Raw genomic sequence first — 27603 nt, 5'->3', positions numbered from 1 at the left:
AGCGTTCCCGTGCCTCGACAACTGCCGCTGGTAGGCGCGCCGCGCCAAGCCATGGCGGGCGCGCCGCGGCCGCGCACACCCTTCGTCACAATGCCAACCGCGCGCGGCCGTCGACCGGCAAGCACACGCCTCGACTCGGACACACTGTTCCGAGGGCAAGGGAGAGGGGCTGGCCCCTAGCCCGAGAGGGGAGCTTCCGAGACCCACTACATGACCACGCACACATCATCCCGCGGCCTGGCGGTCGGCGGGATTGCAACCAGTCTTCGCGTGCCGCCTGTCGTTCGCTCGGGCGCCTTGGGCGTCGGGGTGGCGAGCAGGGGACGCAGCTCTGAGCGCCCAGCGACGCGTGCCGGATGGAGTCCAGCCGCGGGTGACTAGGGAAGTTCGCTCAGGATGTGTGGCAGCCGCCCCGTTGGCTGAGTGTCTTCGTTGTCTTGTGGTTCTGTGTGTCGCTCCTGTATGACCGTCATCGCCCGTCCTGCGTCCACCCTACCGCGTTAGTGTCCCAGTCGTTGGTCGGACTGTGTTTCGCCTTCCCATCAATGTTCGTTTACGTTGAGGTGATGTGGAGTCTGGCCGGCGGGACGGACGTAAGATAATGAATCGATGATGCGCGGGCCAGATGCCGGATCCGCTGTGCGCGTTCGTCGGTCAGGGCGCGGCGCTGACCGCGGCGGCCTGGGCCGCGGCGGCGGCGAACGCCGACGGCGGCGGACCATTCCAGCGGCTCGGCGAGGGCCGGGGCGCGGCGTTGCGGGAGGCGTGGACGGCGGAGGCGGTGCGCACCGTGCCCGCGGAAAGGCGGGCGGCGGCGGGCGACGCCGACGAGCTGTTCGCGTACGCCCGTCCGCCCACGAAGAGGGAGAGGCTCGAGAAGGGCGAGCGGCGCGCCGAGCAGCACCAGGGGTGGGCCGATGCGCCGAAGGAGAAGAGGCGGAGGGCGGCGGAGGAGCAGACGGCGGCGCAGGCGGCGCTGCTGGGGCCGCTCGCGGCCGCGGACACCACGGCGTCGCTGGGAGGCGCGCCGATGCGGAGGCCGAGCGCCATCGTGGCGGCGGTGCTGCATCAACCCATCGCGGCGGAGCGGGCGGCGCCGATGCTCGCGCCGCTCGGCTACCACATGAACAGGCTATGCGGCGACGTGCTGAAGCGGTGGCGCGAGTTCGAGCGGGAGATGAATCAATCAAAGGTGAAGTCTGAAGATCCAGCCAGGCTCGGACTGGACGTGTGTCTCGCGCCTTGGGGGGGGGAGCGGAAAGGAGGAACCTCTTCCCAAGAGCACCACTCTTATGTGTGTATGTACTCTTGGAGCGCCGCCACTACCACCCAGAGCGTGGACACCAACGCGGTATGGGTGGACGCTAGACAGATGATGACGACACGCACGAGCGACACACAGACACAAAAGGCTCACAAGACACACAAGTCGGTAGTGTGTGAAGCACACACACACTCACAAGTCGGTAGCCGCGCGATTTCTCCTCGTCCAGGACACTGTCCCCTCCCGCCAGGTGCGCCGCCGACACCGTTTCCTCGAGCGAGCCCTTTTGGAGCAAGCCCGTTGGACGCCGAACACAGAGCGCCGTCCAGGGTTGCGCGTCGACTGGGCGAGCGTTGAGCTCTGTCATGGGATGCTCTCTGTCTCGAAGTGACGCCGCGCACCCTGGCGTGCCTTCTTCAGTTCGACGGCAGCGTGGCACTTCACGCAGCGAATCTGGTTCTGCTCATCCAACGCTGGCCAATTACCGCCCGTCCTCGGTGGTGGAGCCAAACACGTTCCGGGTAACCAGTGCACTGCACCGAGGCATTGGCCGCCGCACCTCCATGACTGAGATGTGCGGCGCTGTCGTGGGCAGCTTGGCGTGGTGGCAGCTGCTCACTGGACCGCCTCCCACAGAGGGCGAAATAGTATCAGGCGACAACAGGATTGAGAGCAATCCAGGTACAGTGGCGGGAACGCATGGGGGTCAGCATCGCAAGCGCGTGTATCATGAGCGACGGAGTCCACGTTGAGAGGAGATGAACTTGAACACGCGACACATCGTCGTATGTACACATCGTCGTCGTATGTAAAATCAAAGCAGAGCGCCTTTCTCTCACGTTAGCGAGGTGTACGCCACCTCTGGCACGACCCAGATCAACCCAGCCACCCACGGGACCTGCATCACGGCAGCCGCAAAGATCATGAGTCCGCCAGTGGCCTTGAGGCTGCCCAGCATGCCGCGGATCCTGCCCGCGAGGACGGCCTCGTCGTACGTGCCCTCTCCTCTCGCGTCGCAGGTGCCGACAAATGCGAATAGGCCCGTGTTGAGCTGGTCCCAGAGCAGCCGCACGAGGCCCTGCGTAGCACGGGGCTACGCTCGGGCGCACGGGATAAGGGGCGGCTACGTGCGGCACAGGCGCACCCATACAAAGAGGACACGGCCTCCGTTTGCCAACAAGTACACCACGGCGCAGGCCGCCAAGTTGACCAGCCACGAGTGGAACCACCACTCGGCGGTGCATGCCGCGCCGGTTGCGAAGCCGCTCAGACCAGACGCGTCCTTGCCCTGATCATCAGAGAGCTCCGCGCAGTCCATCATGCAGTCTGGCAGTGCTCCAACGCAATCAAAGGAGCCGAGCGGCAGGGAGCTGTTTGAGACCGTTTCGTCGCAAGCGGGCTCCGCCAGAGCATGGGCGAGCAGAGCAGAGCTGTCTGCCGCAACGTCGGCGTGGATAATCAACTCGGCGTCGATCCTGGCCACGTCGAGGCACGTTCGCATCATCCGCATCTCATTCGCCACCGCTGCGTGGGCGTCGATGGCGGCCGCGAGCCGACGCACAGTCCCCTCGTGCTCAACGGTCGTCTGCGGCGCATGCTCGTCGCAACGCCTGTCCACCTCCACGTCGTAGAGGTCGAGGCCCTGCATCCGGTCCTTGTTGCCCGCGGACGACGCTGCGTTGAAGGCCATCGCGTACAGGTTCGAAGCCAGCGCTGTGTTGCCCGTCGCAATCACCACCCTTCGGCCGTCCTCGCCACGCACCGTCGCGGTGCAGCCGTCGCGATAGGCGTCGAGCCACGGCTGGTAGGCGCCCCATGCGAGGCTGCCGGCGATGAGCGCGCCGATCGCCCAGATGGACGCGAGAGTCGCTGTGTGAGTCATCACCGACGCGAGGAACTGAGTCTGCGATTGGTGAAAGACTGTCAATCGGCGGCTCTCGGCCGTCGTCGTTACGTCCACGGGTGGCACGGGCAGAGCTGAGCGACCCCAAAAGCGGAAGATCCAAGCCAACTGAGGAGGGTCGAGGGAGGGGGGGCGCATTTCACCGGTTGTGTCAGTGGTGTTGGCGAGCCCTACCCGCTCCTAGGCGCATCGCCGTGACAACTGCCCGGTACGTGTAGTCGCAGCCAAGCAGCACGGCACGCATGAGCTGAACACGCTCGGCCAGCCACTCGAAGTCGATGCCCGGGTTGGATAGCTCGAGCCGCTTGAAGAAGGTGAGGTCGCGCGCGTAGGAGAGCCAGCGCGAGAAGCGCACGGTGCCGCTCGCGTTGGCACTGCCCGCGAGAGGCTCATCACTGCTGTCGCTCACGTCGTTTTGGCCGCCAAGCCGCTTGGCCGTTTGCAGCGAGTCGGCCCCAAACGAGTCGGAGGCGCGCCGGTGGTCGCGCTGCAGCGACAGCGCGTCGATCTGCGGTGGGTCGTAGTCGTCAAAGAAGGAGAGGCCCGCGTCGAGTCGCTCGAGGTTCTCCTGAGAGTGGGAGCGGGTCGTGACGGGGACAGAATCGACGCCACGCAACCACGTCTACGCGTCAGCCTGCAGGAGGCTTCCATCCGCATTCACCTCGCTCGTCGCGAGCGCAAGGTTCTCCTCGTAGCGCGCCACCACCTCACTGACGCGCTGCCACATCTCGTCGATCGAGAGGGGCGGCGCGATGGGTGCAATGTCGCCGATATCGAGCCCAAAGGCGCCGAGGCCGAGCGATGGCCAAGGCACGCCACCGGGGAGCGAGCCTTGAAACTCAGGGAAGTTTCGGCCAAACCAGGCAGCGATTGCGGCGAGCGCATTCGCGGCTGACGCCAGCCGGTCCTGCGCCGCGTCCGCGTAGTTCTCCACGCGTCCCACGCTGTCGCCCCACGCCCGCACCGCGCCGGTGTAGCTCGAGTAGAGCCGCTGCTGCGAGGCGCTGACCATGTCGCGGAGAGACTCGCCGGGGCATCGATGGCTCGGCGAGAGCGTCGCGCAGGCCAGGAGCAGGGAGAGGTTCAGAGAGCCGAGCCGGAGGGAGAGGTCGGCGGAGAAGTTGGCGGTGAGGCTGAGCCGCAGCTGCCTCAGCCGCACGTGTGCGAGCGTCTTGTTGTGCAGGTACTCCCGGTCGTACCGCCCACGCGCCTCAATCTGCCCGACGAGGAGGGCGACGGTCCCCTGCGACTTGTTGGCGTACTCGTCATTCACCGCGTGCACCGCCGCAAGCTCGGCGTCCACGTCGCCCTGCGCCGCCTGCAGGCCCGCCTGCTCGGCGGCGGAGCAGCTGAGTGCGTAGGGGCTCGAAGGCAGCGGGCTCGCAGCTCGCCACTGCGCCACCGCCGCCTCCCCACGGATGCGAGCGGCGCGGCACCGGCGGTACAGGCCCTCCGCATCCTCGACCAGTCGCCGGTTGTGCGCCCGCGCTGACGCTGCGCGCTGCAGCTCGCCGTCCACCGCATCGGTGAGCGTCAAATTGCAGCGGGTCAGCGAGTCGGCGACGCAGGCGACGTACTCGTCCCGCAGCCGCGTGGTCTGGTCGACCAGCACCTATGCTCAATTGAGGGTTCCCGAATGGGAAGGGAGGAGTGGGAGGAGGCACTGCGCAAAACAGCGGACCTCCACTTCCCTCGTGACCAGCGCAAAGCGCGGCGTCGCGACGAAGCCACCCGCCTCCAGGATGGCGAGCGTGCTCGAGAGCGACGTGAGCCATAGCAGCGCGACCGCCATAGCTGCTCGATCTCGTCTTCCGACCGCGGACGCCTTTTGGAAGATGATCCCGTTGTGCGTTGACGAGGCCAACGCCGACCGACATCGTCCGCGCGCTCGGGGCAATTGAGTCGGTCAGCAGTCAGCCCAGCGGAGAGTCAGCAAGCGGGGTACAACAGATTTCACCTAAGAAGACGTCTCAACCCACTTTTTTCCCGCCATCTTTTGCGTGTCGCAGACCACGCCTGCTATTAACAGCACAAGCTGGCCTGGCGGCTTTCAGCATCTGCAGCGAAAAGCAGACGAGGCGTGGTCTCTAAAGAAAGAAAGAAAACAGACAACCCAAGGGAGGGACGGGAGGCCGGCACGCCGCAAGCTTGGCCTTTATACGTTTTTCTCGCCCAGTACTATCTATATTCTTTTTCCGTATCGCGTATTCTTTCCGTATTCTTGGTCCCAAACAGGGTCTCGAATATGCCAAGAATACAGCTCCAAATCCGTGTTTGTTATGACCCCCCCCAATGAGCACACCCAGCCAGGGAGGGTGAGACGATCGAGGGGTCCCGTACCATGCGGAATCGACCCTATCCAGTGCTCAAGTGCTCACCAAATCGGGCCTATATTCTCAAATATTCTTTTATATATTCCCGCTGGAAAATCGCTGAAAATCGCTTCGAAAAAGAATATAGAATCGGAAGAATAACGTATAAAGGCGAAGGCCACCACACAGGGATTTTAAGGAGAGGGGTGTGGTGCGCCAGCCGTCGCGGCCCACCCTTGGTTGGCGGCTTGGGTGGGCGTCTGCCTCTTCCTATCTCTCTTCGCAGTCCCTCGCCGATTCTCGCTGCAACCTTCATGCCACCTCGCGGTCGTCCCACTCTCGTCGTTCTCTTCTCTTGTCGCTTCTTCCTCTGTCTGTCGCGTCGCTCTCCTCTGCCTCGTTCTGCGACGACGCCGCCTGCCGATCCCTTGCTCTCGCCTCTCGGCGTAACTCTGCCCTCCTCGCGGCATATTTTGGCCCCTCGAGTTTATCGAGCTCTCCTCGCGTAACAACGACTCTTCTGACGCCCCGCGCCAAAAAAACTTGCCGGTGAAGGCCGGTGCGAGCTCTGGGAGTAACTATTCTTCCCGCGCAAGGCTGGGTGGTTGTTGCAGCGGTCGCTCGGGCCTTGCAGCTTGCGCCCTCAGTGCGCCCCACACATGTCCGCCCGGAAGCGGCCGCTCGAGGTCGGGACCACTCCCCGATCCGTCGCGGCGGCGCTCCGCTCGCTCGAGGACGGCCTGCCGTGGGACGACGTGCGGGCGTCGTGGCAATACAAGCAGCGAAAGTGGGTCGAGGACACGCTCGGCCTCGAGAACGGAGGAGAGGCGGACGGGGCGGACGAGGTCGTCCAGATCGCCAAGCTCACGTGCGCGCGCCTCACGCCGCGCGCGTTTGCCTCACGCCGCGCTTGCCTCTTGCCCGCACGCGCCCGCCCGCCCACCCGCGGCCGCTGGGCTGATTCACGTCCGCGCCGTCGTCCCACGCCGCGCGCGTTTGCCTCACGCCGCGCTTGCCTCTTGCCCGCACGCGCCCGCCCGCCCACCCGCGGCCGCTGGGCTGATTCACGCCCGCGCCGTCGTCCCACGCCGCGCGCGTTTGCCTCACGCCGCGCTTGCCTCTTGCCCGCACGCGCCCGCCCGCCCACCCGCGGCCGCTGGGCTGATTCACGCCCGCGCCGTCGTCCCACGCCTAGGCGCGAACTCCACCAGGCAATCAAGCCGGCCGCGCTCTCGGAGTGGCTGCGTCCTGGGTCGCTTCCGCTCGCCGCGTGGCGCAAGCGCCTCGGCTCCGTCTCGGACGCCGCGGCGCTGCACGAGGCGGTGGCTGCGCTCGGCGCTGCGCTGCGCGCCGATCCCGCCTGCCCCGACTGGCTCGCGGCAGAGGAGGCGCCGGCGCGGGCATCGGGGGTCAAGATCGAGCCCGTTGCGCTGGGCGGCGCCGCTTGCAGCAGCGGCGCCGCTTCCAGCAGCGGCGCCGCCATGCGGGTCAAGACCGAGCCGGCGCCCGTGCGGGTCAAGACCGAGCCGCCCTCCGCCGACGACGCGCCGTCCGCGAGCGCCACCGTCGCAGTGGCGCACAAGGTGACGCGCAGGCGCGGCCCGTCGATTGGTGGTGGCTCGGCGCCGCCCGGCACGTCAGACGCCACCGACGCCGCCGGCGCAGCCGAGGAGGACCCGATGGATGCGGATGCCGATGCAGCGGAGGAGCCGCCGGCGCCCGCCCCTGGGGCCTCCGAGCAGACGCCGATGGACCTGACCCTCGACGAGGACGTGGATGGCGAGGGCGGCGGCGGCGACGACGACGACGACGACGACCTCGTCGATGTGACCGAGTCCCGCCTAGCCGAGAAGCGCGAGCGCGAGGCGGAGGCTCGCGCCGCCGCCATCGACCTCGAGCCTCCGCCTCCGCCGCCGGTGCAGCCAGACGCGGCGCTCGCGGCAAGAGTCGTCGCTGCGCTGACCGGGGCCGCCTCTTCGAGCGACGCGCCCGCGGCCGGCGCGTCCTCAAGCGGCGCCGGCCCCAGTGGCGCGTCGTCGAGCGGAGCAGCCCGGCCGGAGCAGCCCCGGCCCGAGACGCCTCTCGACGCGCCGCTCTCCCTCACGCGCTCGAGGCGGGGCAGCACGCCCGCCGCGTCGGCCGCCGCGTCGGCCGCCGCGACGAGAGATTTCGCGCCCGCCGACGTCATGGAGGCGAGCTGGATGCAAGAGGAGGACGAGGACGAGGAGGAGGACACCGCCGCCGCCGCCGCCGAGCAGATCAGCGCCGTGGACGAGAGCCAGCTGGCCGAGGAGGAGTCGCGCGTGCTCAAGCGGCAGGAGGAGACGCGCGAGGCCAAGGAGAAGGGGACGCCCCCCCCCCCTCCCCCCCTTCCCCCCTCCAGCGCCTGCGCCCGCCCCCCCCGCCCCCCCCCGGGCCACAACGCCCCCCCTCCCCCCCCCTCCTGCGCGCCTCGCAGATGACCCTCAAGGACGTGGCGCGCCACAAGGACGCAGCCGCGGTGATGAAGCGCTTCCTCGAGGAGGCGCCGGTCGGCGACGTGTCGGCCGAGGTCCGCGCGCGTGTCGCCGAGGAGGCGTGAACAGCGTCTCTTCACAGCCACTGCTGTGAATAGGTCCGCGCTCGCGTCGCCGAGGAGGCGCTCGAGCCGGGCAAGCTGCGGCTCGCGCAGTTCCGCGCGTACAAGGCGATGCTCAAGCTCGAGTCGCCGCCGCCGAGCTGGGAGAAGGACGCCGGCGACGGGACGACGCTCGCGATGCGCAAGGCCAACAAGATGAAGACGATGGTCTCCAAGTTCCTTAAGGCGCCGCCGCACACGCCGAGCTACCTTGACGACCGCGTCTGTGCGTACGAGGAGGAGCACTACGCCACGTGCAAGCAGTGCAACAAGTCGACGGCAGGCAAGGGCGCGAGGATGCGCGGCGACAGCTCGGGGGGCTACCGCTGCGAGAAGTGCTTCCCGGTGCGTGCGGGACACACACGGCGCCCCGGCACACCGCCGCCCCGCCCCGCCCCCGCCCTCCACGCCTTCCTCTCGCCCGACAGGCGTTCTACAAGAAGCAGTTCCAGGAGAAAAGGTGCCCCGACCAGAACAAGCCCCCTCCCGGCTACGACGTCAAGCCCGACGTCAAGCCGAAGCGCGAGCGCTTCTACGACAGCGACGACTCGGCCTACGACGCCTGCGGCTACGACGACTACGACGAGGACGAGGACGACTACAACCCACCACCTTACTACGACAAGGGCATCATCAAATGCGAGTGCTGCAGGAAGGAGCTCAACGGCGCGAAGGCCTTTTCTCGCTCCTACCAGCCGTACAGCTTCCAGTGGAGCGAGGCGTGGCGCTGCCGCGACTGCGTCGGCAAGGGCAGGCCCTCCGACGGGCCTTGCGCGGGGCTCGAGGTCGAGCACGTCTACATCTCGCCGTGCGCAACTTGCAGCTCGACGGAGCGCGAGAAGTCCTACTTCTTTGGGCTGATGGGCGGCGCCGCCGGCAGTAGCAGCAGGAGCACTGTCGACGGCGGCGGCGTCTCGAAGGTGGAGCACAGCGCGTACTGCCAGGCGTGCTGGCCGGCGGCGGAGGCGGAGCGCGCCGAGGCGCGCAAACTCAATCCGATCGGCCACGCGCTGCCTCTCTCCAAGCTGCGCCCCATCCTCGAGCGCGGCCGGAGCGCCTCAACCGCGGTCGCGTCGGACCGCGAGACGCTCTGGAAGAAGGAGCGGGCGGGGCTGTGCGCCTGGCTGGCGGCGCAGCTCGCGCCCTCGTTCGCAGCGCTGCGCGCGTCCGAGTCGTGGCAGTCCTTCGACCTCCGCGCGGCGGACGACGAGGGCGGCGCCGACCTTGAGGCGATGCTGTCCAAGCCGGGCTCGGGCGACGGCGCCGGGGACGGGTCGATGGGGGAGGCGGCGGATGCGGAGCCGGAGGCGGACGCGGCGGAGTCCTTCGCAGACTACCAGCCGTCGAAGCTCGACTACGGGCCGTCGCACATCGAGCACGTCGTCGAGTCCGCGTCGCTCGCTTGCGTCCCGCCGGTCGACGTCACATACAAGCCGCACTTCCCGCCCGAGCTCCTCTCCTCGGGCGCCCTCTCGCGCGTCCAGCTCGAGGCCGTCGTGTACGCGCTGCAGCAGCACGAGAGGCGGCTGCCGTCCGGCTCGCGCGCGGGCTTCTACGTTGGCGACGGCACCGGCGTCGGCAAGGGGCGCGAGGGCGCCGCCGTCATCTTCGAGAATTTTCTGCTCGGCCGCAAGCGCGCCGTCTGGTTCACCTGCAACACCGACCTCGCGGTGGACGCGAAGCGCGACCTGCGCGACATTGGCGCGGTCGACATCCCGCTCCTCTCGCTCACGTCGGCCGGCTACGGCGACCTCGCCGAGTCGTTCGACGAGGGCGTCCTCGTCGTCACGTACTCGGTGCTGGTCGCCTCGTCGGGCGGCGCCACGCGCTTTGACCAGCTGATGAAGTGGCTCACGCCCGCCTTCGACGGCGTCCTGCTCTTCGACGAGGCGCACAAGGCCAAGGGTGCGGCGCACGGGCAGCCGGTCGGCACGTCCGTCGTGCAGCTGCAGGCGTCGCTGCCGAACGCCCGCGTGATGTACCTGTCGGCCACGGGCGCGACGCAGGTGGGCGACATGAGCTACATGACCCGCCTCGGCCTGTGGGGCACGGGCACCTTCTTCCAAAACTTCAAGTCCTTCCAGTCGGTGCTCACGTCCGGCTCGGGCTCGGGCTCGTCCGGCTCGATGGAGATGCTGGCCGTGCAGGCGCCTCCGCCACGCAGCCGACCCCCCCCCCCCCCCCCTTCGCCTTTACCCCGCCCCTCTGCGGCGCAGCTCAAGTCGTCGGGGGCCTACTTGGCGCGCTCGCTGGGCCTGAGGGGAGTCGACTTTCACATGGTGCAGGCCAAGCTCACGCCCGCGCAGCAGACGCTCTACGACCAGTCCGCGAGCCTGTGGGTCTTCATCCACCAGCAGCTCGGCCAGCTCTCCTTCCTCTTCCGCTCGGGCGGCACGGCGCTCAACTCGGCACAGTCCAAGTTCTTCCAGCAGCTTCTCCTCTCCTTCAAGGCAACGCCCCGCTCGCGCCCGCCCGCCAGCCGCACCCTGCTCCCGCACTCCACCCACCCACGCCCGCTCCGCCTCTCCAGGTCCCCGAGATCGAGCGGCAGGTCCGTCGAGCGCTCCGTGCGGGCAAGTGTGCCGTCATCGGCCTGCAGAGCACGGGCGAGGCTGCCGACAAGGCTGCCCAGGCTCGCTCTGAGGCGGCCGGCTCGTCGAGCCAGGCGTCGCTCGTCTCGCCCGCGCGCGAGGCGGTCGAGGGTCTGCTCGCGGCGCTCAGCAAGCAGGCGGCAGCGGCGGGCGGGGGCGCGGCGCCGGCCTCCTTCAACGCCTTCCGCGACGAGGTGATTGAGAAGCTCGACAAGCTCGACCTGCCGCCGTCGGCGCTCGACGCCCTCATCGACTACTTTGGGGCGGAGCACGTGGCGGAGATGACGGGCCGCAGCAAGCGGATGCTCAAGGTTGCCCCCAACCGCCCCCCGACGCGCCCCCGCCCCCGCTCCCCATTCCAGCACCGGCTCGCGTCCGCAGGCGTCGGGCGGGTCGGGGTACGTGCTCTGCTCACGAGCCGAGCGGGGGACTCCCGCGTCCCGCATCAACCTTGCGGAGCGCAAGCGGTTTCAGTCCGGAGAGAAGCTGATTGCAATCCTCAGCGACGCGGGCGCCACGGGCGTCTCGCTGCACGCCGACAAGAACGAGGCCAACCAGCGGCGGCGCGTCCACATCGTGCCTGAGCTCGGCTGGTCCGCCTCCAAGGCGCGCACCGTCCCGCCCCTTCCCGCCCCCCCTCCATCCCCGCCCCGACGCCCCGCGTCCCTGCCCCCGATCCAGGTGGTGCAGCAGTTTGGCCGCACCCACCGCACCAACCAGCTCCTGCCGCCCGAGTACGTGCTGCTCACGTGCGAGGCGGCGGGCGAGGCGCTCACTGGCTCGGCGGTCGCGCGCAAGCTGGAGGGGCTCGGCGCGCTCACCAAGGGCGACAAGATGGCCGGCCGCGGCGAGACGGGCGGGCTCGGGACCAACCTCGAGACCAAGGCTGGCGGGCAGGCGCTGAGTTCGGTCATCGCGGAGCTGAGGCAGAACAAGTGGAGGCAGGAGGGCGGAGCCGCTCTCGAGCAGGGCAAGCTGGTGCTGGACGACGGCGTGCACGACCTCGTCATCAACTCGGGCACCGTCAAGCAGTTCCTCAACCGGCTGCAGCTCGTGTCGCTGACGTCGCAGCTGGAGGTGCTCAAGGCCTTCGTCTCCAAGATCAAGAAGGAGGACACGGCCACCGCGCAGCAGCTCGCCGCCACCACCGTCACCGTCAAGAGCGAGGAGGTTGTCTTCTCCAACGCGCAGAACGCCGCCGAGTCCGTCACCGTCCGTGAGATCGAGTGCGACCACTCGTGCGACTGGAAGGACGCGCTCGCGCAAGCCGGCGACCAGTCGGGCTTCCGCGGCTTCTGGTGCCCGCGCGGCGACCGCGACACGCGCAACGTCTTCCTCGTCCTGCCGATCGACCAACACCGTGGGCGCCTCTGCCTCCCGCGCAAGCGCTGGGGCCCGACGCACTGGCTCGCCGACATCGCGCAAAAGTGCGCCAAGTACAGCCTGACCACCCCGCAGCACACCGAGGGGATGAAGCGCGTGTGGGAGTGCAACCTGGCGACGGCGAGGCGCGACGGCACGCACCTCGAGAAGTTCGCGCTTCTCAACGGCTCGGTCTTCACCATCTGGCCCAACCTGCGCGAGGCCTTCGACCCGCGCTTCAACCCCGACGACCGGTCGACGTGGCACCTCGGCGGAGACCAGATGTACCACCGGAGGGGCGGCCGAGCGGCGCCCACCTTCGAGCCGAACGTCCGCATCCAGCTGCTGACGACGAGCGAGGGCGAGAAGCTCGGCGGGATCCGCATGTCTCTGTTCAAGCCGCTGAAGCACGCGCCGCGCGCCCGCTGGTCGGAGCACTGCAACCGGAAGAACGCGGACCCGGGGCGCCTGCGCTTCCTCGCTCAGAGCGGCCTCGGCGCTGAGAGCATCATCTGCCGCAAGCACGCGTGCCTCGAGCCATCGCACTCCGATGTGGACAAGCTGCGCAAGAGCCTCGAGAAGGACACGCGCCGCGCCCGCTCCTGAGCCGCTCGCGGCCGCGCAAGCGAGCGCCGCCGCGCGTCGCTGAGTGAGCGCCAGCGAGCGAGGGCGACGAGAGAGCAGCGCACCGTCACAATGTCACCGCATGCCTCGATTGTCCGCCAGCGGCAACTCTCTCGCTGGCGTGTCAGTCCCCTGCCCCCCGCCCGCACCTCGGAGAACGAGTGGGTTGCCCCCTTCGGCGTGGCACTCCTGGACCGCTTTTCTTTTCTGGCCCTCTGTGCTCTGATACGTGTGCCTGTGGGTCCCCACCCTGTGGCTGTGGCAGCAGTGGCCAGCTGCAGCTCTGGTATTGTGTTGCTCAAGGACTGAGAGTCCACTCTTGCGTACGTACACTGCTCCCGCCGTGGAATGCTGGTTACTATTGAATCGACAGCACAACTCAGAACGATGAGCTTGCTCATCCCGGAGTGGTTCGACTCTCCACACAAATAATCCGAGGCGGTGACGGGTTACTGTCCTGGCGGTCTCGTCAGGCCCAGTGAGGTAGTGCGCCAGACCTCCCCGGATCCTGCTGAACAAGTTCCTCTTGTAGCTCGATCGGTCACACCGCCATCGCCGTCGGGGAGAGGGGGGACGACACTGCCTCGGCAGCGTGCACCTCGATCCTGTACCGTGTTTGTTATGACCCCCCCCAAAATGAACACACCAGTGAGGGAGGGCGAGACGATCGGAGGGGTCCCGTACCATGCGGAATCGACCCTATCAAGTGCTCAAGTGCTCAATCGAAACCCCTTGCGCCTTGGCCTCATCGCTCCCGATCCGGCGACGTGGCCAAGTGAAAGGAGACATAGCAAGGACGGAAACTGGGACGCGTCCGTCCGTCTCTCCCCGCGCCCCCCCCCCCCTCTACTAGCCGCTCCGCACTTGAGCGAGCAATGACTTTCACTACCCAGCTGTCTCACTACGAGCCAGACACGCGGCGCCGCGTCACCTACCTGCGCGCGCGAGCCGACGACGACCCGCCAGCCTACGCCGGGTCGACGCAGACGCTCGAGACGGTCATCCACGACGCGCGGGCCAGCTCTCACACGCTTGACGAGTCAGCGTTTGCGCTCGTCCCGTTTCCGACGGCGCTGAACAACGAGGACTTCTACTCGGAGCGCGTGGTGAGCGACTACTACGCCGAGATGCAGGATCTGCTGAAGAAGCACACTGGAGCCACGCACGCCAAAATCTTTCACCACCAAGTACGCTGCGCGGAGAAGAGCGACGCGTCCGTTGCAAAGGACGGTTCGTTCGACACGTCGACCTCGGTGCAAGGATACGCGCACGGGATCCATACCGACTCGAGCGGCCCACACGCCGAGACGCTGTGGCGGCACTTTGTGCAGGGCGAGCCTGCCGAGTGCAGAAGCGGGCGCTTCGTGTACATCAACGCCTGGCGCAACATCTCGTCTTCGCCCATCGAGCAGGACCACTTGGCAGTCCTCGACGAGCGCTCGCTGGTGAAGCCGGACGACTATGTCCACGTCGATCTGAAGGGCGTGGGCTACGACGTGCTGCAATACGGCCTCTCCTCGCGGAACGCGGGCCGCCATCGCTGGTTCTACTTTCCCAAGATGGTTCGGGACGAAGTGCTCCTCTTTAAGCAGTACGACAGCGACTGCAGCAAGAGCGGGAGGTGTTGCTTCCACACGGCCGTGCGCGACCCGACTGCTCGCGCCGACGCCCCGCCGCGCGAGTCCATCGAGGTGCGCGCCATTCTCTTTTTTGCGAATCACGAAGGCCCAAACACCTGCCCGGTGCTACCCGCCGAGGAGGGCGCGACGGACGACGGCTGCGACGAGGCTCGCGCCCGCGAGGGCGCTACCAAGCTTGCCGGCGCGTGCACGTTTGTCAAGAGCAATGCCATGTACCGCGCAATGGTTCAGAAGCACATGAAGGCCGACTATGAGACTGGCGGCGCGCTGGCGGTGATTCGCAAGTTTGCGGACGACGAGCAAGGCACCCTTGGCCTCAAGAGTGCGAGCGCGGAGACGAAGGAGCGCGCGGCGGAGCTGGCGTTCGGCGCGGGGCTGGCGACGCGGGACGTCGATGAGATCTTCTGCGGCCCCTCGGCGGCGGTGCTCTTTCTGCAGTCGCTCCAGCAGTCGCGACTCGCCGCGGCAATGGCAGGGTGCGCCATCGGAGCGCTAGTGGCTGGTCGCCTCAGCCAGAGTTGACGCATTGCCATCCCATTGCGACGCACATTGCTCAACACTGCGAACGAATTTCGACACGAGACCAACGCGGATGTAGAATTCTTTTCCTGTGTTAGTGCCAGTGCGCGCCAGTCCCGTGCCTAGTGAGTGTGAGTGAGTATCACACACACACACACAGTATAAATAAATAAATAGAGCAGACATCTCCAGGAGAGATGGGCGACGCCAGGGCGACGCACGAACACAGAGGGACAGTGCGCACCCCGCCCCGCTCGCAGGGCGTGCAGCACACAGCAACACAAGACATATCTACGCTGTGCGCCTCCTCGGGATTTCTGGGGAGGTAGAAGTGTGTGTGTGTGTGTGTGTGTTGTGTGTGTGTGTGTGTGTGTGTGTGTGTGTGTGTGTGTGTGTGTGTGTGTGTGTGTGTGTGTGTGTGTGTGTGTGTGTGTGTGTGTGTGTGTGTGTGTGCTCGCTCGAACGCGCGCGCGCGGGCGCTATGCGAGCCGCCCTGCCCGCGGCGCTGCCAGAGTTGCGCCGCGGGGAGGTGCCTAGTACTCGGGAATTCTTTTTCGAACCGCGCCGCGACAGAGTCGTCCGCTGGCCGTGCGAAGACACTGCCCGTCCTATCCTATTGTGCATGGGGTCTGCCGCCGCGGCTCGACTCGGTGACATGGCGCCCGCCGCGACCCCGCCCGCCACGCTGCTCGCCGACATCGCCGCCGCCGACCTCGCCTCGCTGCACGCCCACCTCTCCGGCCGGCGGACGCGCGGCACGTCGCTCGCGGCCCAGCTCGACGCGCGGCTCGACACCGAGAAGCAGGACACGCTGCTGACCTGGGCCGCGCGCCACGGGCAGGCCGAGGCGGTGCGGCTGCTGCTTGAGGCTGGCGCGAGCGTCGGGGCGACTGACGGCGGCGGCCGCTCTGCGCTGTACATCGCGTGCCAGGAGGGCCACGTCGAGTGCGCCCGGCTGCTCCTCGAGGCCAGCGCAGCGATGAACCAAGCCGTGGACAGCGGCGCCACGCCGCTGATCGTCGCGTGCGCTCGGGGCCACCTTGACGTCGTCCGGCTGCTCCTCGAGGCCAGCGCGGCGGTGAACCAAGCCGCGGACAATGGCTTCACGCCGCTGCACGTCGCGTGCCAGGAGGGCCACCTCGAGATCGCCCGGCTGCTGCGCGACGCCGGTGCGGCAGTCAACCAAGCCAAGGCCAATGGCGCCACGCCGCTGTTCGCTGCGTGCCTGAAGGGCCACCCCGAGGTCGCCCGGCTGCTCCTCGAGGCCAGCGCAGCAGTCAATCAAGCCAATGAGGACGGCGCCACGCCGCTGTACATCGCGTGCCAGAAGGGCCACCTCGAGTGCGCCCGGCTGCTCCTCGAGGCCGGTGCGGCGGTCGAACAAGCCAAGGCCAATGGCGCCACGCCGCTGTTCATCGCGTGCCATAACGGCCACCTCGACATCGCCCGGCTGCTTCTCGAGGCTGGCGCAGCGGTCGGCCAAGCCATGAACAGCGGCGCCACGCCGCTGCTCGCCGCGTGCCATAACGACCACCTCGACGTCGCCCGGCTGCTGCGCGACGCCGGCGCTGCGGTGAACCAAGCAGATTCAGAAGGCCGCACGCCGCTATACGCCGCGTGCCGTTACGGCCACGTCGACATCGTCCGGCTGCTCCTCGAGGCGGGCGCGGCGAAGGACCAAGCCCAGACCCAAGGCGCCACGCCGCTGCTCATCGCGTGCCAGAAGGGCCACCTCGAGTGCGCTCAAGTGCTTCAGCAGGCCGGCGCGGCACTCAACCAAGCCCGCAACAACGGCGTCACGCCGCTGTACGTCGCGTGCAAGAAGGGCCACCTCGACATTGTCCAGTTGCTCCTCGAGACCGGCGCGGCGGTCGACCAAGCCCAGACCCAAGGCGCCACGCCGCTGCTCATCGCGTGCCAGAACGGCCACCTCGAGATCATCGGGCTGCTCCTCGAGGCTGGCGCGGCGGTCGAACACGCTGCGCAGAACGGCGCCACGCCGCTGCTCATCGCGTGCATCCAGGGCCACATCGAGGTCGCCAAGCTCCTCTCCTCCTACGGCGCCTCCCGCGCCGCTACGCCCTTCGGCACGCCCGAGGAGATTGCAAACAGCCGAGGCCACGCCGACCTCGCCGCCTGGCTGGTCGCCAGCCGCGGCTGGACGCCGCTCGCGCACCTTGAGAGCCTCACCGCCGCCCGCGCGCTCTCCCTGCTGCGCAGCGGCGCAAGCTTGCACGAGGGCGAGCCGACGCCGCTGCAGCGCGCCGCGGGTGGCGAGGGCGAGGCGGCGGCGCTGATCCGGCGGGCGGCGGCGCCGTGGTCGCCGGCAAGCCATTCGCTCTTCCCCGCGGCGGCGCGCGAGTACGCGGTGATGGTCATGCGCATCGGCTACCAGATCGCGCTCTCTCCGCCCGACGGCGCCGAGGCGCGCCCGGACTGGAGCGCGCTGTCCGACGTGTGGCGCGAGCACGTGCTGCCGCACGCGGTCGCGCGCTGAGGCCGAGTGAGGACGCGAGTGCCACGCGGGAGGAGCAGAGAGACAGAGAGGTAGAGGTGAACCCTGCGGGAGCGCTGGTTTGCAGTGACCTCGCCTGCGTCGTGCGACGCGGCGCAGTCCAGGTGAGGCGATCGTCCGTCCCGACGGCAGGCGTCCGGACGGGTGGGAACGTCGTCATGGGGCGCTTAAAAGTTTTTTTTCTCCACTTGTATGAATCGATGACAACGCCTGCCGGCGCCGCCGGCGCCGCCGCCGCAGGCGAAGTCAAGAAGAAAATTTTGAGCCAACGAACTCACGGCCGACTTTTAGCCCGCATAAGAGGCTCCCGCCGATCTTCGTGACGCAAGCGGGCGCGGTCCTGGCCTACCTCTTCGGGGAGGGAGACGGAGAGTGAGGAAGGAGCGCGAGGCGTGGGCGGCGGGGAGAGCGAGGCGACGGACGAAGGCCGAGCGGCGAGAGAGGTCGGGGCGCTAGTCGGGGCGCTGTGACAGCTCCACGAATGAAGGCCTGAAATTCTTAGTTCCGTCCTGTTGTGAAATTATTCTCATGCGTACCGCAATCTCATCCGCATGGTGATCTCGTTTCTCGCGATCTCTCCCGCGCCCCAACAAGCAACATTGAACAACGCCGCGGTGTGCGCGGAAGATCCTCAGTGGTAGAGGCAAGAGGGTCGACCTCAAGTCTCCATGCGCCCGTCAAGTCGGAAGCCCCGTGTCTCGTGCGGCGACCATAGCACTCGCACAGGAAGTACAGCCGAGCTCTCTGCTTTTTTTTCAGAGTGCAGAGTCAAGCGCGATCTCGTGTCGACTGTCGTGTCGTGTGCATGAAAGTGCAGATGTAACTTAGCATGCGGGCGGACCCCTACACAGCTCACTAAGCAGAGCCGCCGCGCCCCGCGCCCCGCCCGCCCCGCCCGCCACGTCCACGCCCCCCTCGCCCCCCTCTCCCCCCTCGCCTACCGACCGCTGCCGTGGCGCCCACGGGCTGAGCCTGGGGCACGGTGCGCAAGGGCGGCTGGTGGACAAACGTCGTCTGCGCCGCCACCAACCGCCCAATTGCGGCGATGGGCAGCGCCGGCTGGCGGCAGGCCGGGCAGTTGCTGTCGCGCTCCAGCACGCGCGGCGCACATGTCTCGCAGTACAGCGCGTGGCCGCACGCGAAGCGGACCGAGCGCGGCGCGTCGTAGCAGAGGTCACACTGGCGCTCCTCGGCCCCAGCCGTCTCCTCCACCTCCCCCGCCGCTTCGACTAGCGCCTCCAGCCGCGGCAATGCGTCTGCGAGCGGCATCTGCTTCTTCTTCCGCTCGTATGCCAGCCCGACCACGAGCCGCATCAGCTCCTCGGCCTGTGCCGCCGACCAGCCCGCGTCGGCCGCCGCGATGCTCTCCGCCGTGTCGGGCTCCTCAAGCGCATCGTCGCACTCGTCGAGGAGGCCGACGGCGCCGCGGCCGGTCAGGGCGACGAGCAGCGTGATGCCGAACGCATAGCCGTCGGTCAGCGCTGACGCCTGCCCGCTCTGCGGAATGATCGGGTCCATGTACCCAAGCTTGCCGAAGAGGCGCTGCGTCGACAGGTGCGACACCTGCTGGCTGCTGCCGGCCGTCGCCTCTGCCGCGCGCGCGAGGCCCACGTCGGCGAGGTAGCCGTTGCCGCGCTCGTCGAGCAGGACGTTGCCCGCCGAGACGTCGCGGTGCAGGATCATGGGCGAGAGCGTGTGCAAGTAGTGCAGCGCGCTCGCTGCGTCGCGCAGCACGCGGAGCCGTGCGGCGGCGGAGAGCGGCGGAGGCGGCGTCTCGAAGCCGAGCATGTGGAGCCGCTGGAGCGCGGCTGGAGCGCGGTAGAGGCGGTCCTCGAGGCTGCCGCCGCGGCAGAGGGGGTAGACGAGGCACGCTCTCGCCGGCGCCAAGCAGACGCCGAGCAGAGGAAGCAAAGACCGGTGGCACGCCGCGCTGAGCGTGCGCACCTCGCTCTGCAGCTCGGCGAGGCCTTGGGCGCCGACACCGACCAGCGCCGTCTTGACGGCGAACCCGCAAGCGACGCGCGGAAGCGACGGCAGCGCGTCGCAGCGGTAGACGCGCCCAAAGCCTCCCTCGCCCACCTTGCGCGCCTCGGCAAAGCCCTCGGTTGCCGCGATGAGCTCGTCGAGAGGGACGGCGGCGGGCGGCGCGGCCGCGGCGGCGAGGGCAGCGACGCTCGCCGCCGCCTCCACTGCCTCCGCTGCCGCCTCCGCTGCCGCCGCCTCTTGAGCCTCCGCCGCCGCCACAGCCGCCACTGCCGCCTCTACAGCTGCCGCCTCCGCCGCTGCCTCCGCCGCCTCCGCCGCCGCCTCCGCCGCCGCCTCCGCCTCCGCCCTCATCCTCGCCTCCTCCCTCTCCCTTGCCGCCTCCTCCCTTGCCCTCGCCTCTGCCTCCTCCCTTGCGCGCGACGCCCCCTCCGCCGCCTCCGCCGCCCGCGCCGCCGCAGCCTCTGCTACCACCCGATCCGCTTCCTCCGCCACTCGCGCCGCCGCAGCCGCCCGCGCCTCCTCCGCCTGCTCCGCCGCCCGCTCCGCCGCCCGCGCTGCCGCCGCCGCCGCCTTCTCCTTCTTCTGCCGCTGCCGCTTCAGCGCCCTGGCCTCGCGGGTCTTTCGCTCCGCCAGCTCGTCGCGCAGCCGCCGCGCCGCCCGCAGCGCCTCCGAGCCGTCGGCGGCGTGGGTGTTCGCGTTGATCGCCGCCCTGAGCGCCTCGAGATCGGCGTCGCCTCGGCCGCACGCCTCAACCACCTCGCGCAGCGCCGCTTCGGCAGCGTCGCGCGCCTCCGCCGCCTCCGCAGCCGCTGCCGCCTCGCGTGCGGCCGCCGCGGCCTGTTCGGCTGATTCTGCGACCGCCGTCTCCCCCTCAGCCTCTGCTGCAGTCGACGAGTGCTCCTCGAGGGCGCGCGCGCACTCGGCGTGGCCCTTCTCCTTGGCCCAATGCAGCGCCGTCTTGCCGCCCGTGGTGCGCGCCGCCGTGTCTGCGCCCGCCCGCAGCAAGCGCCGCACGACAGCGGGGTGGTTGAAGAAGGCAGCGAACATCAGCACGGTGTAGCCTTTGCTGTTCTGCAGGTTGATCTCAGCGCCGTGCCGAATCAACAGCTCGACCACCCGCTCATGGCCTTCGACGGCGGCGGCCATCAGCGCGGTGACGCCTTTGCTGTCCTGCAGGTTGACATCAGCGCCGTGCCGCAGCAGCAGCTCGACCAACCGCTCGTGGCCGCGGACGGCGGCGAGCATCAGCGCGGTGTAGCCGTCGCTGTCCCGCAGGTCGATCTTCGCGCCACGCCGAAGCAGCAACTCGACCAGCCGCTCGTGGCCGTACAAGGCGGCGCCCATCAGCAGCGTGAGGCCGCTCACGCCGTCTCTCTCGTACGTCGCGTCGACCCGCCCGCCGCTGTCGAGCCACGCCAGCACCGCCTTCTCCTCACCACGTTCAGCCGCTATCACGGCCGCGTCGGAACGGCTCAGGGATCCTGCGCCATTGCCAGGGGCAAATGCACTCACCATCGCTGGGTTCGGCTCTTTGGGGTGTGGGGGGCATGTGGGTTTGGTGGCTTGCGAGCGGGCGAGGCCTGATCAGCCGCTGTCTCGTCGGCCTGCCAAGCTGCTGCTCTCGGCCTGCCAAGCAGGCGCGTCGTCGTCGGCCTCCGACGTCCGACCGCCAAGTGCAGTAGTGTCACGCTCGCGCTCCCTCACGCTAGATGTTAAGTCTGTATTTTGTGTATTTGGACTTGGGCTGAAAACACAGTGTATTTTGTGTATTTGCTCCCACAAAGCCAGGATACACACTCGATGGGGACCACTAGATCCTACCAGCGCGCCGCAGGCGAAGGAAAATTTGCCGTATTTCGTGAGTTTTCATTGATTTTTCGCAGCTTTGACCAACATTTGACCTTGGGAGTCGGTCACTTGAAGACAGGTAATTGAGCTTTTTGGTATTTCGGATTGGGACTTGACCATTTGTGCATGTGACTCCCTGGTCTGCCAACCACCGGCACCGCCACCACTGACTGTGTATTTGGCTGTGTATTTGCTGTGTATTTGCTCACAGGCCAAAAACACAGTGTATTTTGTGTATTTGCTACCCCCACCCTGTGTATTTAACATCTAGGTACCCTCACACTCGGTCCCCCCCCCCCAACGCGCGCGCGCAACGCGGGAACTACGGAAAAGAGAGAGGCCTTCATGCTCCTATTGCGTATATTGGAAAAACTCCGCCACATCAGATTTGCCTCGTGCCAACGTGCGTCGCGCTGGTGCGTCCCTTTGAGCCGCGAAGCTATTTTCTTTTGGGTCCTGTGGGCACCCTACCAATAAGAAATCGATGAGCCGCTTTTTTGTAATCTAAACCCTTTGCTTTCCATATTCGAGAGAGAGATTCTTCTTCATATTCGTTGCCCTGCGCCTCAGCTACTGCGGTCTGCGCTTTGCCCGCCGGCCTCCCCGCCCCTTCTCCGCCCCTGCGCCCGCGTTTGGGCTTGCCGACGAGGGCGCAAAGACGACGTCGGAGCGGAGCACGTACTTGACGCCACGCCGCACCTCCAGTGCCTCGTGGGTCAGGCAGCGCTCGCCTACACGGAGAGAGTCGACGCCGAATCGGGAGCGTGCTCGAGTGGCTGGGCCTGAGGTGAGTCCGCAAACCGTGTGCGTGCAGCAGGGCTGAGCCCGCGAGCGGATCGACGACGACCGAGCGGCGGCCGCCGTCGTAGAAGGCGGTCTCGCCGCCCACCACCTCCTGTCCAGGCCCGCCACTCAAGTAGACGAGCATAGTCCACTCCGTCTGCTCACCGCCCGGCAGCGCGTTGGACTGGTCGACGTGCTGTCCAAAGCGCTGACCAGGCGTGTAGCGATACAGGCGGATGTTTGGATTGCAGCCACACGCCACCGCGCCGCGCCTTGTCGATTCGGCGGGCATGAGCGGCGCAAGGCGCGACCACAGCGCGGCTGCGATGGACTCGCTCTGCACTGCCAGCCGGCCATTGTCGCGGTGAGCGATCCAGCGCGTCTGGGCGTGCTTCTCCTGCTCAAAACCAGACGTCTCGCCCCAGCTGACCCACGCGGCGCACTCTGCGGGAGAGAGGAAGGCGGGGATGGACAACATCGACGGGCCAACGTCGTCCGAGGCGAGGAGGGTCGACATGGAAGGGCACGGCTGCTCGCCGGCCGAAGCACCGGGCGGGAGGACGGGAGGAGAGGCCATATATGTGTGTATGACCGAAGGGCGCAGGGAGCGTCAGGCGGGTGAGAAGAATTTCCATGCGCAGGGCACGGTGGCTCTCGCCCTGGCGTCTTAACTGTTTGCGTTGTCTGTTTTCTTTCTTTCTTCTGGCGGCTTACTCCCTCCCTCGTTGTTACCCCCGCAAGAGACCCGCTGCTTTCAAGGGGCACTCTCAGTGAAGACGGCGGCCACTCTCAAGCCTCATCCCTCGGGCTCCTCCTTCTTCAGCATCAAGTCTCTGAAGGCGTCGTTCGAGAGCATCGGGTCCGGCCCCGCCGGCGCGCTCTCCGCCGCCGGCGCAACAGCCGCCTGGCCAAGCCCGGGCCTCGCCGACCGGCCACGTGGCGGACCGCCGGGACGCGCGGCGCGCGGGATGAGCGCGCCGCCGCCCGCGCCCCCCCGCCCGGCGGCGCGCGGCACGAGCGCAGCGCGCGGCTTCTTGCTCTGGCCGGCCGCGGCCCCGCCCGACGACGCGGGCTGCGCGCCTCCCTGCTGCGCCAGCCCCGCCGCGCCAGCGCTCCGCTTGCCCGCCAGTGGCGCGGCGGCGGCGGCGTCCAGCGCGCCGGGAGCCGCCGGCTGCGAGGAGTCGTCACCCGGGCCGCGCGCCGCCTTCGTGGCGGCGCGCTTCTCCTTGCGCGCGGCGGTGCGCTTCTGCTCGCGCGCCGCCCTCGCCGCGGCGGCCGCCTCGGCCGCCTCCTCGGCCGCCTCCGCCTCCTTCTCGCCCCGGCGGCCGAGCTGCGCGCGGTGGGCGGCGACGCGCTCCTCGGCGGCGCGCAGCGTGCTCAGCGTGCCGCGTGTGGCCTCGAGGGAGAGCCAGGCCGCGTGCAGCGCCGCCGCGTGCTCTGGCGAGTGCACCACCGTCACGGCGCGCCGAAACACCTTGCGGCACCGCTCGTACGGCGCGTCGCCGCCCGGCGCGGCGCTGCCGGCGGCGCCGCCCTCGGCGGCGGCCCGCTCCTCGAGGCGGCGCTCAATCGCGGCGAGGTGGAGCCAGAGGGCCGAGTCGGCGCCGAAGCGGGCGAGGGCGCGCTCCATCAGCTCGCGCGCCTGCGCCGCCTCGCCGCGCTCCTCCTCGGCGTCCGCCCAGAAGCGGAGCAGCTCGCCCGCAGGCTCGAGCCTGGGCAGGTACGCCTCTTCATACGCGAGGACGGCGTCGCGCGCCTCGCGCACCGAGCCGGCGGCGGCGACGGCGGCGGCGGGGTCGGCGGCGGCGGCGGCGGCGAGGCGGCGGCGCTGGAAGTGCGAGTAGGAGTGGAGGAGCCAGAGGTGGTCACACGCGTGGCCGCCGCTCGGAGGCGGGCTCTTGTCGGCGGGGTCGGCGGGGTCGGCGGGCGGCGGGGCGAGCGGCGCGCCGAGGGCCGCCTCGAAGGCCGCCCGCACCTCCTCCGCCGGCGCCGCCGCCTCCTCCAGCGCGCGCAGCCTCGCCACCCACAGGTGCGCGTCGGCGGCGCAGCAGCGCACACCTCGCGCGGTCGCCTAGGAAGTGTCTAGGAAGTGTCGAGGAGGTGTCTAGGAAGTGGCGCAGCAGCGCACGCCTCGCGCGGTCGCCTCGACCCGCAGCGAGGGCGAGGGTAGGCTGGCGACGAGGAAGTGGAGGTAGCGCCGCCAGAGAGCCGCCCTCGCGCACGGAGGGAGGGCCCCGCCGCCCCCCTCCCCCGCCGCCGCCGCCTCCTCCGCCCGCCGCCACGCAGACTCGTCCGGGCTCAGCATCCGCTCGAACAACGCCCTCGTCCGCCACGGGTCGCCGCCCTCGGCCTCGGCGGCGAGGTACGCGCTCCACGCCTCCCACTCGCTGCCGCCGCCCCACGGGTCCACCGCGCCGCGCGCCGCGCGCGCCGCCGCGACCTTGCTCTCGTGCTGCCTCCGCGCGCCCGCCGCCTTCCATGCGACCGAGTACGCGCGCTCGGCAGTCGCAACCTCCCGCTCCGCCGCCGCGGCCGGCTCGCCCGCCGCGAGGGCCGCCGCCGCCTCGAAGGCGCGGTACCGCTCCATCGCGCCCTCCATCCCGACGAGCGGCACCGACAGCCGCCGCCGCCACAGCGCTCGCACTCGCGCGCGCTGCTCCGCCGCCGCGGCGCCGCCCTCGCGCTCGGCGCAGCGCAGCGCCGCACCCTCCACCGCCTCGTACGCGCTCCACAGGCGGTCGCCCTCCGCCAGGTGCAGGCTGGCCGCCGTGAGGGCCCGCTCCAGGGCGGCGCGCACCTCGCGCAGCCCCGCCTCGGGCGCCGCGCCCGCGCCCGGCTCGCCCGGCTCGCCGGCGCCGCCCGCCGCGCCTCCGCCGCCGAGCGCGCCCTCCGCCGCGGCGTCGAGCGCGCTCACGAGGCCCGGCGCGTGCCGCTCCGCCACGAGCCTGACGAGCCGCAGCCACACGCCCACGTACAGGCCGTCCCGCACCGCGCGCCCCGCCAGCTCGATCACCTCGTCCACCTCGTCGCCCGCCGCCAGCCGCGCCTCGTCCTCGATCCACTCGAGCCAGACCGCCTCCGGGAGCGGGTAGGCCGCCGCGAGCGCCTCGCGGGCCTGGCGCACTCCCGGGAGGTCCGCTCTCGCCTTGAGCAGCCCGATGAGCTCGAGCGCCGCGCCGTACGTCAGCGAGCCCTGCTGCAGCTGCGCGAGCAGCTCGCCACACCGCTCGTCCGTCTCGGCGGAGGAGCTGTCGCTGTCGTCGTCGCTGCCCTCGCCCTCGCGCTCGTCCTCGTCGTCGGATCTGTCGTCGTCGTCGTCAGAGCTGCCCTTGGGCATCGTCGTCGAGAGTATCTTAGTGAGAGGACAGGTGAGAGGACAGGAGCCCGCGCGGCTTGCTTCCTGTGATTTTCTTTTCCGTTTGCACCTTGCCATTTTCTCTCTTTCTTTTACTAACCTGCCACCCACCGACTCTGGCTGGACCAGATTTATCTTTCGGGATCGCTGGTTAGGTGCGTTGTGTTCTTGTTTGGTGCGACGAAGGCCCCAGGTATGGGAGGAGGGAGAAGGGGGGGGTGGGGCGAGGTCCGAGGAGGGGAGGGGAGGAGGTGTTCTAATGAAAATCCGCTGTTGAAAAAATGAGAACGAGAAATCGCTAGGGATCCCTTCTGTGAAACGATTTTCGAGGTGTGAATACACCCCCTAGACGCGACGCCCCCCGAACCAACGCGCAACGGGCCAGACCCTTCCAGAGGGTGCCCCAGGGACGCCCAAAACCGCCCACAGCAGCCCCACAACCCTTAAACAGTACTCGGCACAACCACTCAAAGTTGGCCTCCCCGGGAGGTGTTTCACATTAGGGGCACCCTCCGGCAGGCCGCCGCTCCTCGGTTTTTTTCCCCTCGCCTCGTTATTTCCCCCGGGAAAGGTTTGTTAAATTCCTTTGTTTCCAGTTTTCTGGGAGTTCGAACGCTACGGAGAGTTAGGGACTCGACAGACGACACGAACGTTCGGTCGTCGTAATCGTTGCCCCTTGATCGATAGGCGATTCTCTTACGCTCATTACGCCCCCTTCATTGACACCGGCGCGAGGAGCGTGCCGCCGTTGGCCATCGGCGCATGCAGCAGCGCGACCCGCAGGCCGCTGGTCGGCGTAGCCGTCGGCAAGTACAGGGTCGCGCACTGCTTCTTGTCCAGGCGGGCGGGCGCCGAGTGTAGGAGCGCCGCGACGCTGGAGCCGTGGGTGTCGCTGGCGATGCCGAGAGTCGCCCTGAGCGTGCCGGACTCCTGCGCGCGCTCCTCCTCGACAAACTCCGTCGCCCACCGCACGCGCGGCCGCGCGGGATCCGCCGCGTCCAGGAGGTAGGTGAGGCCAGCCTGCTTCGTATGGCCATCGTAAAGCCATCCGGGGCGCAGGGTGATGCGAAGTCTGCTTTGCGGACTGAGGTGAATCTCCATCTCGATGGCGACGTTGTAGCGGAACTCCGTCTTTCGATGCTCGTTCAGCGTCTCCAGGTGCGAGGAGAGGCAGCGGAGTACGGCGGGAGGCAGCTCGATGGCCACGTGGCTGCGCTCGTGCGCTGCCGGCAGCACCGGAGGGGCGCGCGGCGCGGCGCGCGCGTTGAGCCAGCCGGCTTGCTTGTGCCGCAAGCCGTCCTCGACCATAGGCGACGTCGCGGCGATGCGCGTGAGCAGGCGCTGCGCGATGAGCTGGGCGACGTCCGCGCCGAGGGCACGCTCGCGGCAGACCCATGCGACGAGGAGCAGCGAGGATGTGGGCGGGCGGAAGACGTTGACGACGCGTTGCACCACCTGCGGCGCCGCGTCGTGGGCAGCCGTGTCGCCGTCGCCCGCGGGAGGCTCCCGCATCTCCCGGTGGAGGGTAAGCAGCGAGAAGCAGTGGACATCGTCGCCCGTCGCCTTGGGCCGCTTGGCCTCGTGGAAGCCGTCGGCAAGGAAGACCCACATCGGCGAGCTGCGCTCGCTCAGCGGCAGGTGCTCGAGGGCGCCGCCCGCGTGAGCGGTGCGTGCGTACACGTGGACGGCGCTCGCAGGAAAGTGGACGGCGGCGGGGAGCAAATGGCTGCCGCCCTGCTCAACAGGCCGGCCGAGCAGCTGCTGCAGGGTGACCGTGTCTGTTGCGCGGTCGTGCACGAGGCCGAGCCGAGGCATCGACCACGAGTCATCGAGCCCGCTCAACACAGGGTGCGAGTCGGCGAGCGCGTCGATGGCGTCGACGACGGGCCGCGTGAGCAGCACGCATGCCATCACGCCCATCCCCGGCTCGCCGACAGCCTCGCGCTCGCGCCGCTCTAGATCGGCGAGCATCGCACGCACGAAGGCGAGCGTCCACGACGACGACGAGCCTCCCACTCCACCCGAGCCGGTCGCGGGCGCCGCCGGTAGCTTGGGCGGACTGTGCCACTTGAGACCCTTCAGCGCTTCAATGCCGAGCGTCTCGAGCGCCCCCGTGTAGCGCACGTTGGGGTAGGTGCCCGTCGCCCAGCGGACCACGAAGCCGTCGCCGTCGGCAGTCTCGGGGATGGCGATGACCTTGCCCGCCTCGATGCGCGAGGGCGTGCCACGGAAGACGCGCAGGCCGACGCGCACGCCCGAGGCGTGCTTCTCGCCGGCGTGCTGC

At 68.7% G+C, this 27603-nt stretch overlaps 6 protein-coding genes across 6 annotated transcripts; 3 read left to right on the top strand and 3 right to left on the bottom strand.

The window, feature by feature from the left end:
* Positions 1-609: 609 nt before the first annotated feature.
* Positions 610-1655, top strand: EMIHUDRAFT_215923 (hypothetical protein; the record flags this gene model as incomplete). Its single annotated transcript, XM_005762615.1, has 3 exons — positions 610-653; positions 865-1192; positions 1515-1655. 3 exons carry the CDS (start codon positions 610-612, stop codon positions 1653-1655), a joined length of 513 nt encoding a protein of 170 aa, XP_005762672.1.
* Positions 1656-8728: 7073 nt separating this feature from the next.
* EMIHUDRAFT_465281 (hypothetical protein) lies at positions 8729-13037 on the top strand. The gene is made up of 5 exons (XM_005762614.1): positions 8729-10243; positions 10313-10546; positions 10627-10998; positions 11069-11302; positions 11369-13037. The coding sequence occupies exons 1-5, from the start codon at positions 8957-8959 to the stop codon at positions 12653-12655; spliced, it is 3414 nt and encodes a 1137-aa protein (XP_005762671.1). The 5' UTR covers positions 8729-8956; the 3' UTR covers positions 12656-13037.
* Positions 13038-13548: 511 nt separating this feature from the next.
* Positions 13549-17329, top strand: EMIHUDRAFT_215920 (hypothetical protein; the record flags this gene model as incomplete). Its single annotated transcript, XM_005762613.1, has 3 exons — positions 13549-14815; positions 15093-15157; positions 17195-17329. 3 exons carry the CDS (start codon positions 13549-13551, stop codon positions 17327-17329), a joined length of 1467 nt encoding a protein of 488 aa, XP_005762670.1.
* A 1434-nt stretch (positions 17330-18763) lies between these two features.
* EMIHUDRAFT_67712 (hypothetical protein) lies at positions 18764-19684 on the bottom strand (the record flags this gene model as incomplete). The annotated part of the gene is made up of 1 exon (XM_005762612.1): positions 18764-19684. A coding segment is annotated over one exon (921 nt), but the record flags the coding sequence as incomplete, so codon positions are not given.
* Positions 19685-21751: 2067 nt separating this feature from the next.
* Positions 21752-22481, bottom strand: EMIHUDRAFT_215918 (hypothetical protein; the record flags this gene model as incomplete). Its single annotated transcript, XM_005762611.1, has 2 exons — positions 21752-21912; positions 21983-22481. The coding sequence occupies 2 exons, from the start codon at positions 22479-22481 to the stop codon at positions 21752-21754; spliced, it is 660 nt and encodes a 219-aa protein (XP_005762668.1).
* Positions 22482-22760: 279 nt separating this feature from the next.
* EMIHUDRAFT_105305 (hypothetical protein) lies at positions 22761-25301 on the bottom strand (the record flags this gene model as incomplete). The annotated part of the gene is made up of 2 exons (XM_005762610.1): positions 22761-24035; positions 24093-25301. 2 exons carry the CDS (start codon positions 25299-25301, stop codon positions 22761-22763), a joined length of 2484 nt encoding a protein of 827 aa, XP_005762667.1.
* Positions 25302-27603: the final 2302 nt, after the last annotated feature.

The sequence above is a fragment of the Emiliania huxleyi genome (genome assembly GCF_000372725.1).
Source record: "Emiliania huxleyi CCMP1516 unplaced genomic scaffold EMIHUscaffold_67, whole genome shotgun sequence".
Lineage (NCBI taxonomy): Eukaryota > Haptophyta > Isochrysidales > Noelaerhabdaceae > Emiliania > Emiliania huxleyi.
Note: the sequence above shows the minus strand (reverse complement) of the source record. Positions and strands in the feature narration are given on the sequence as shown.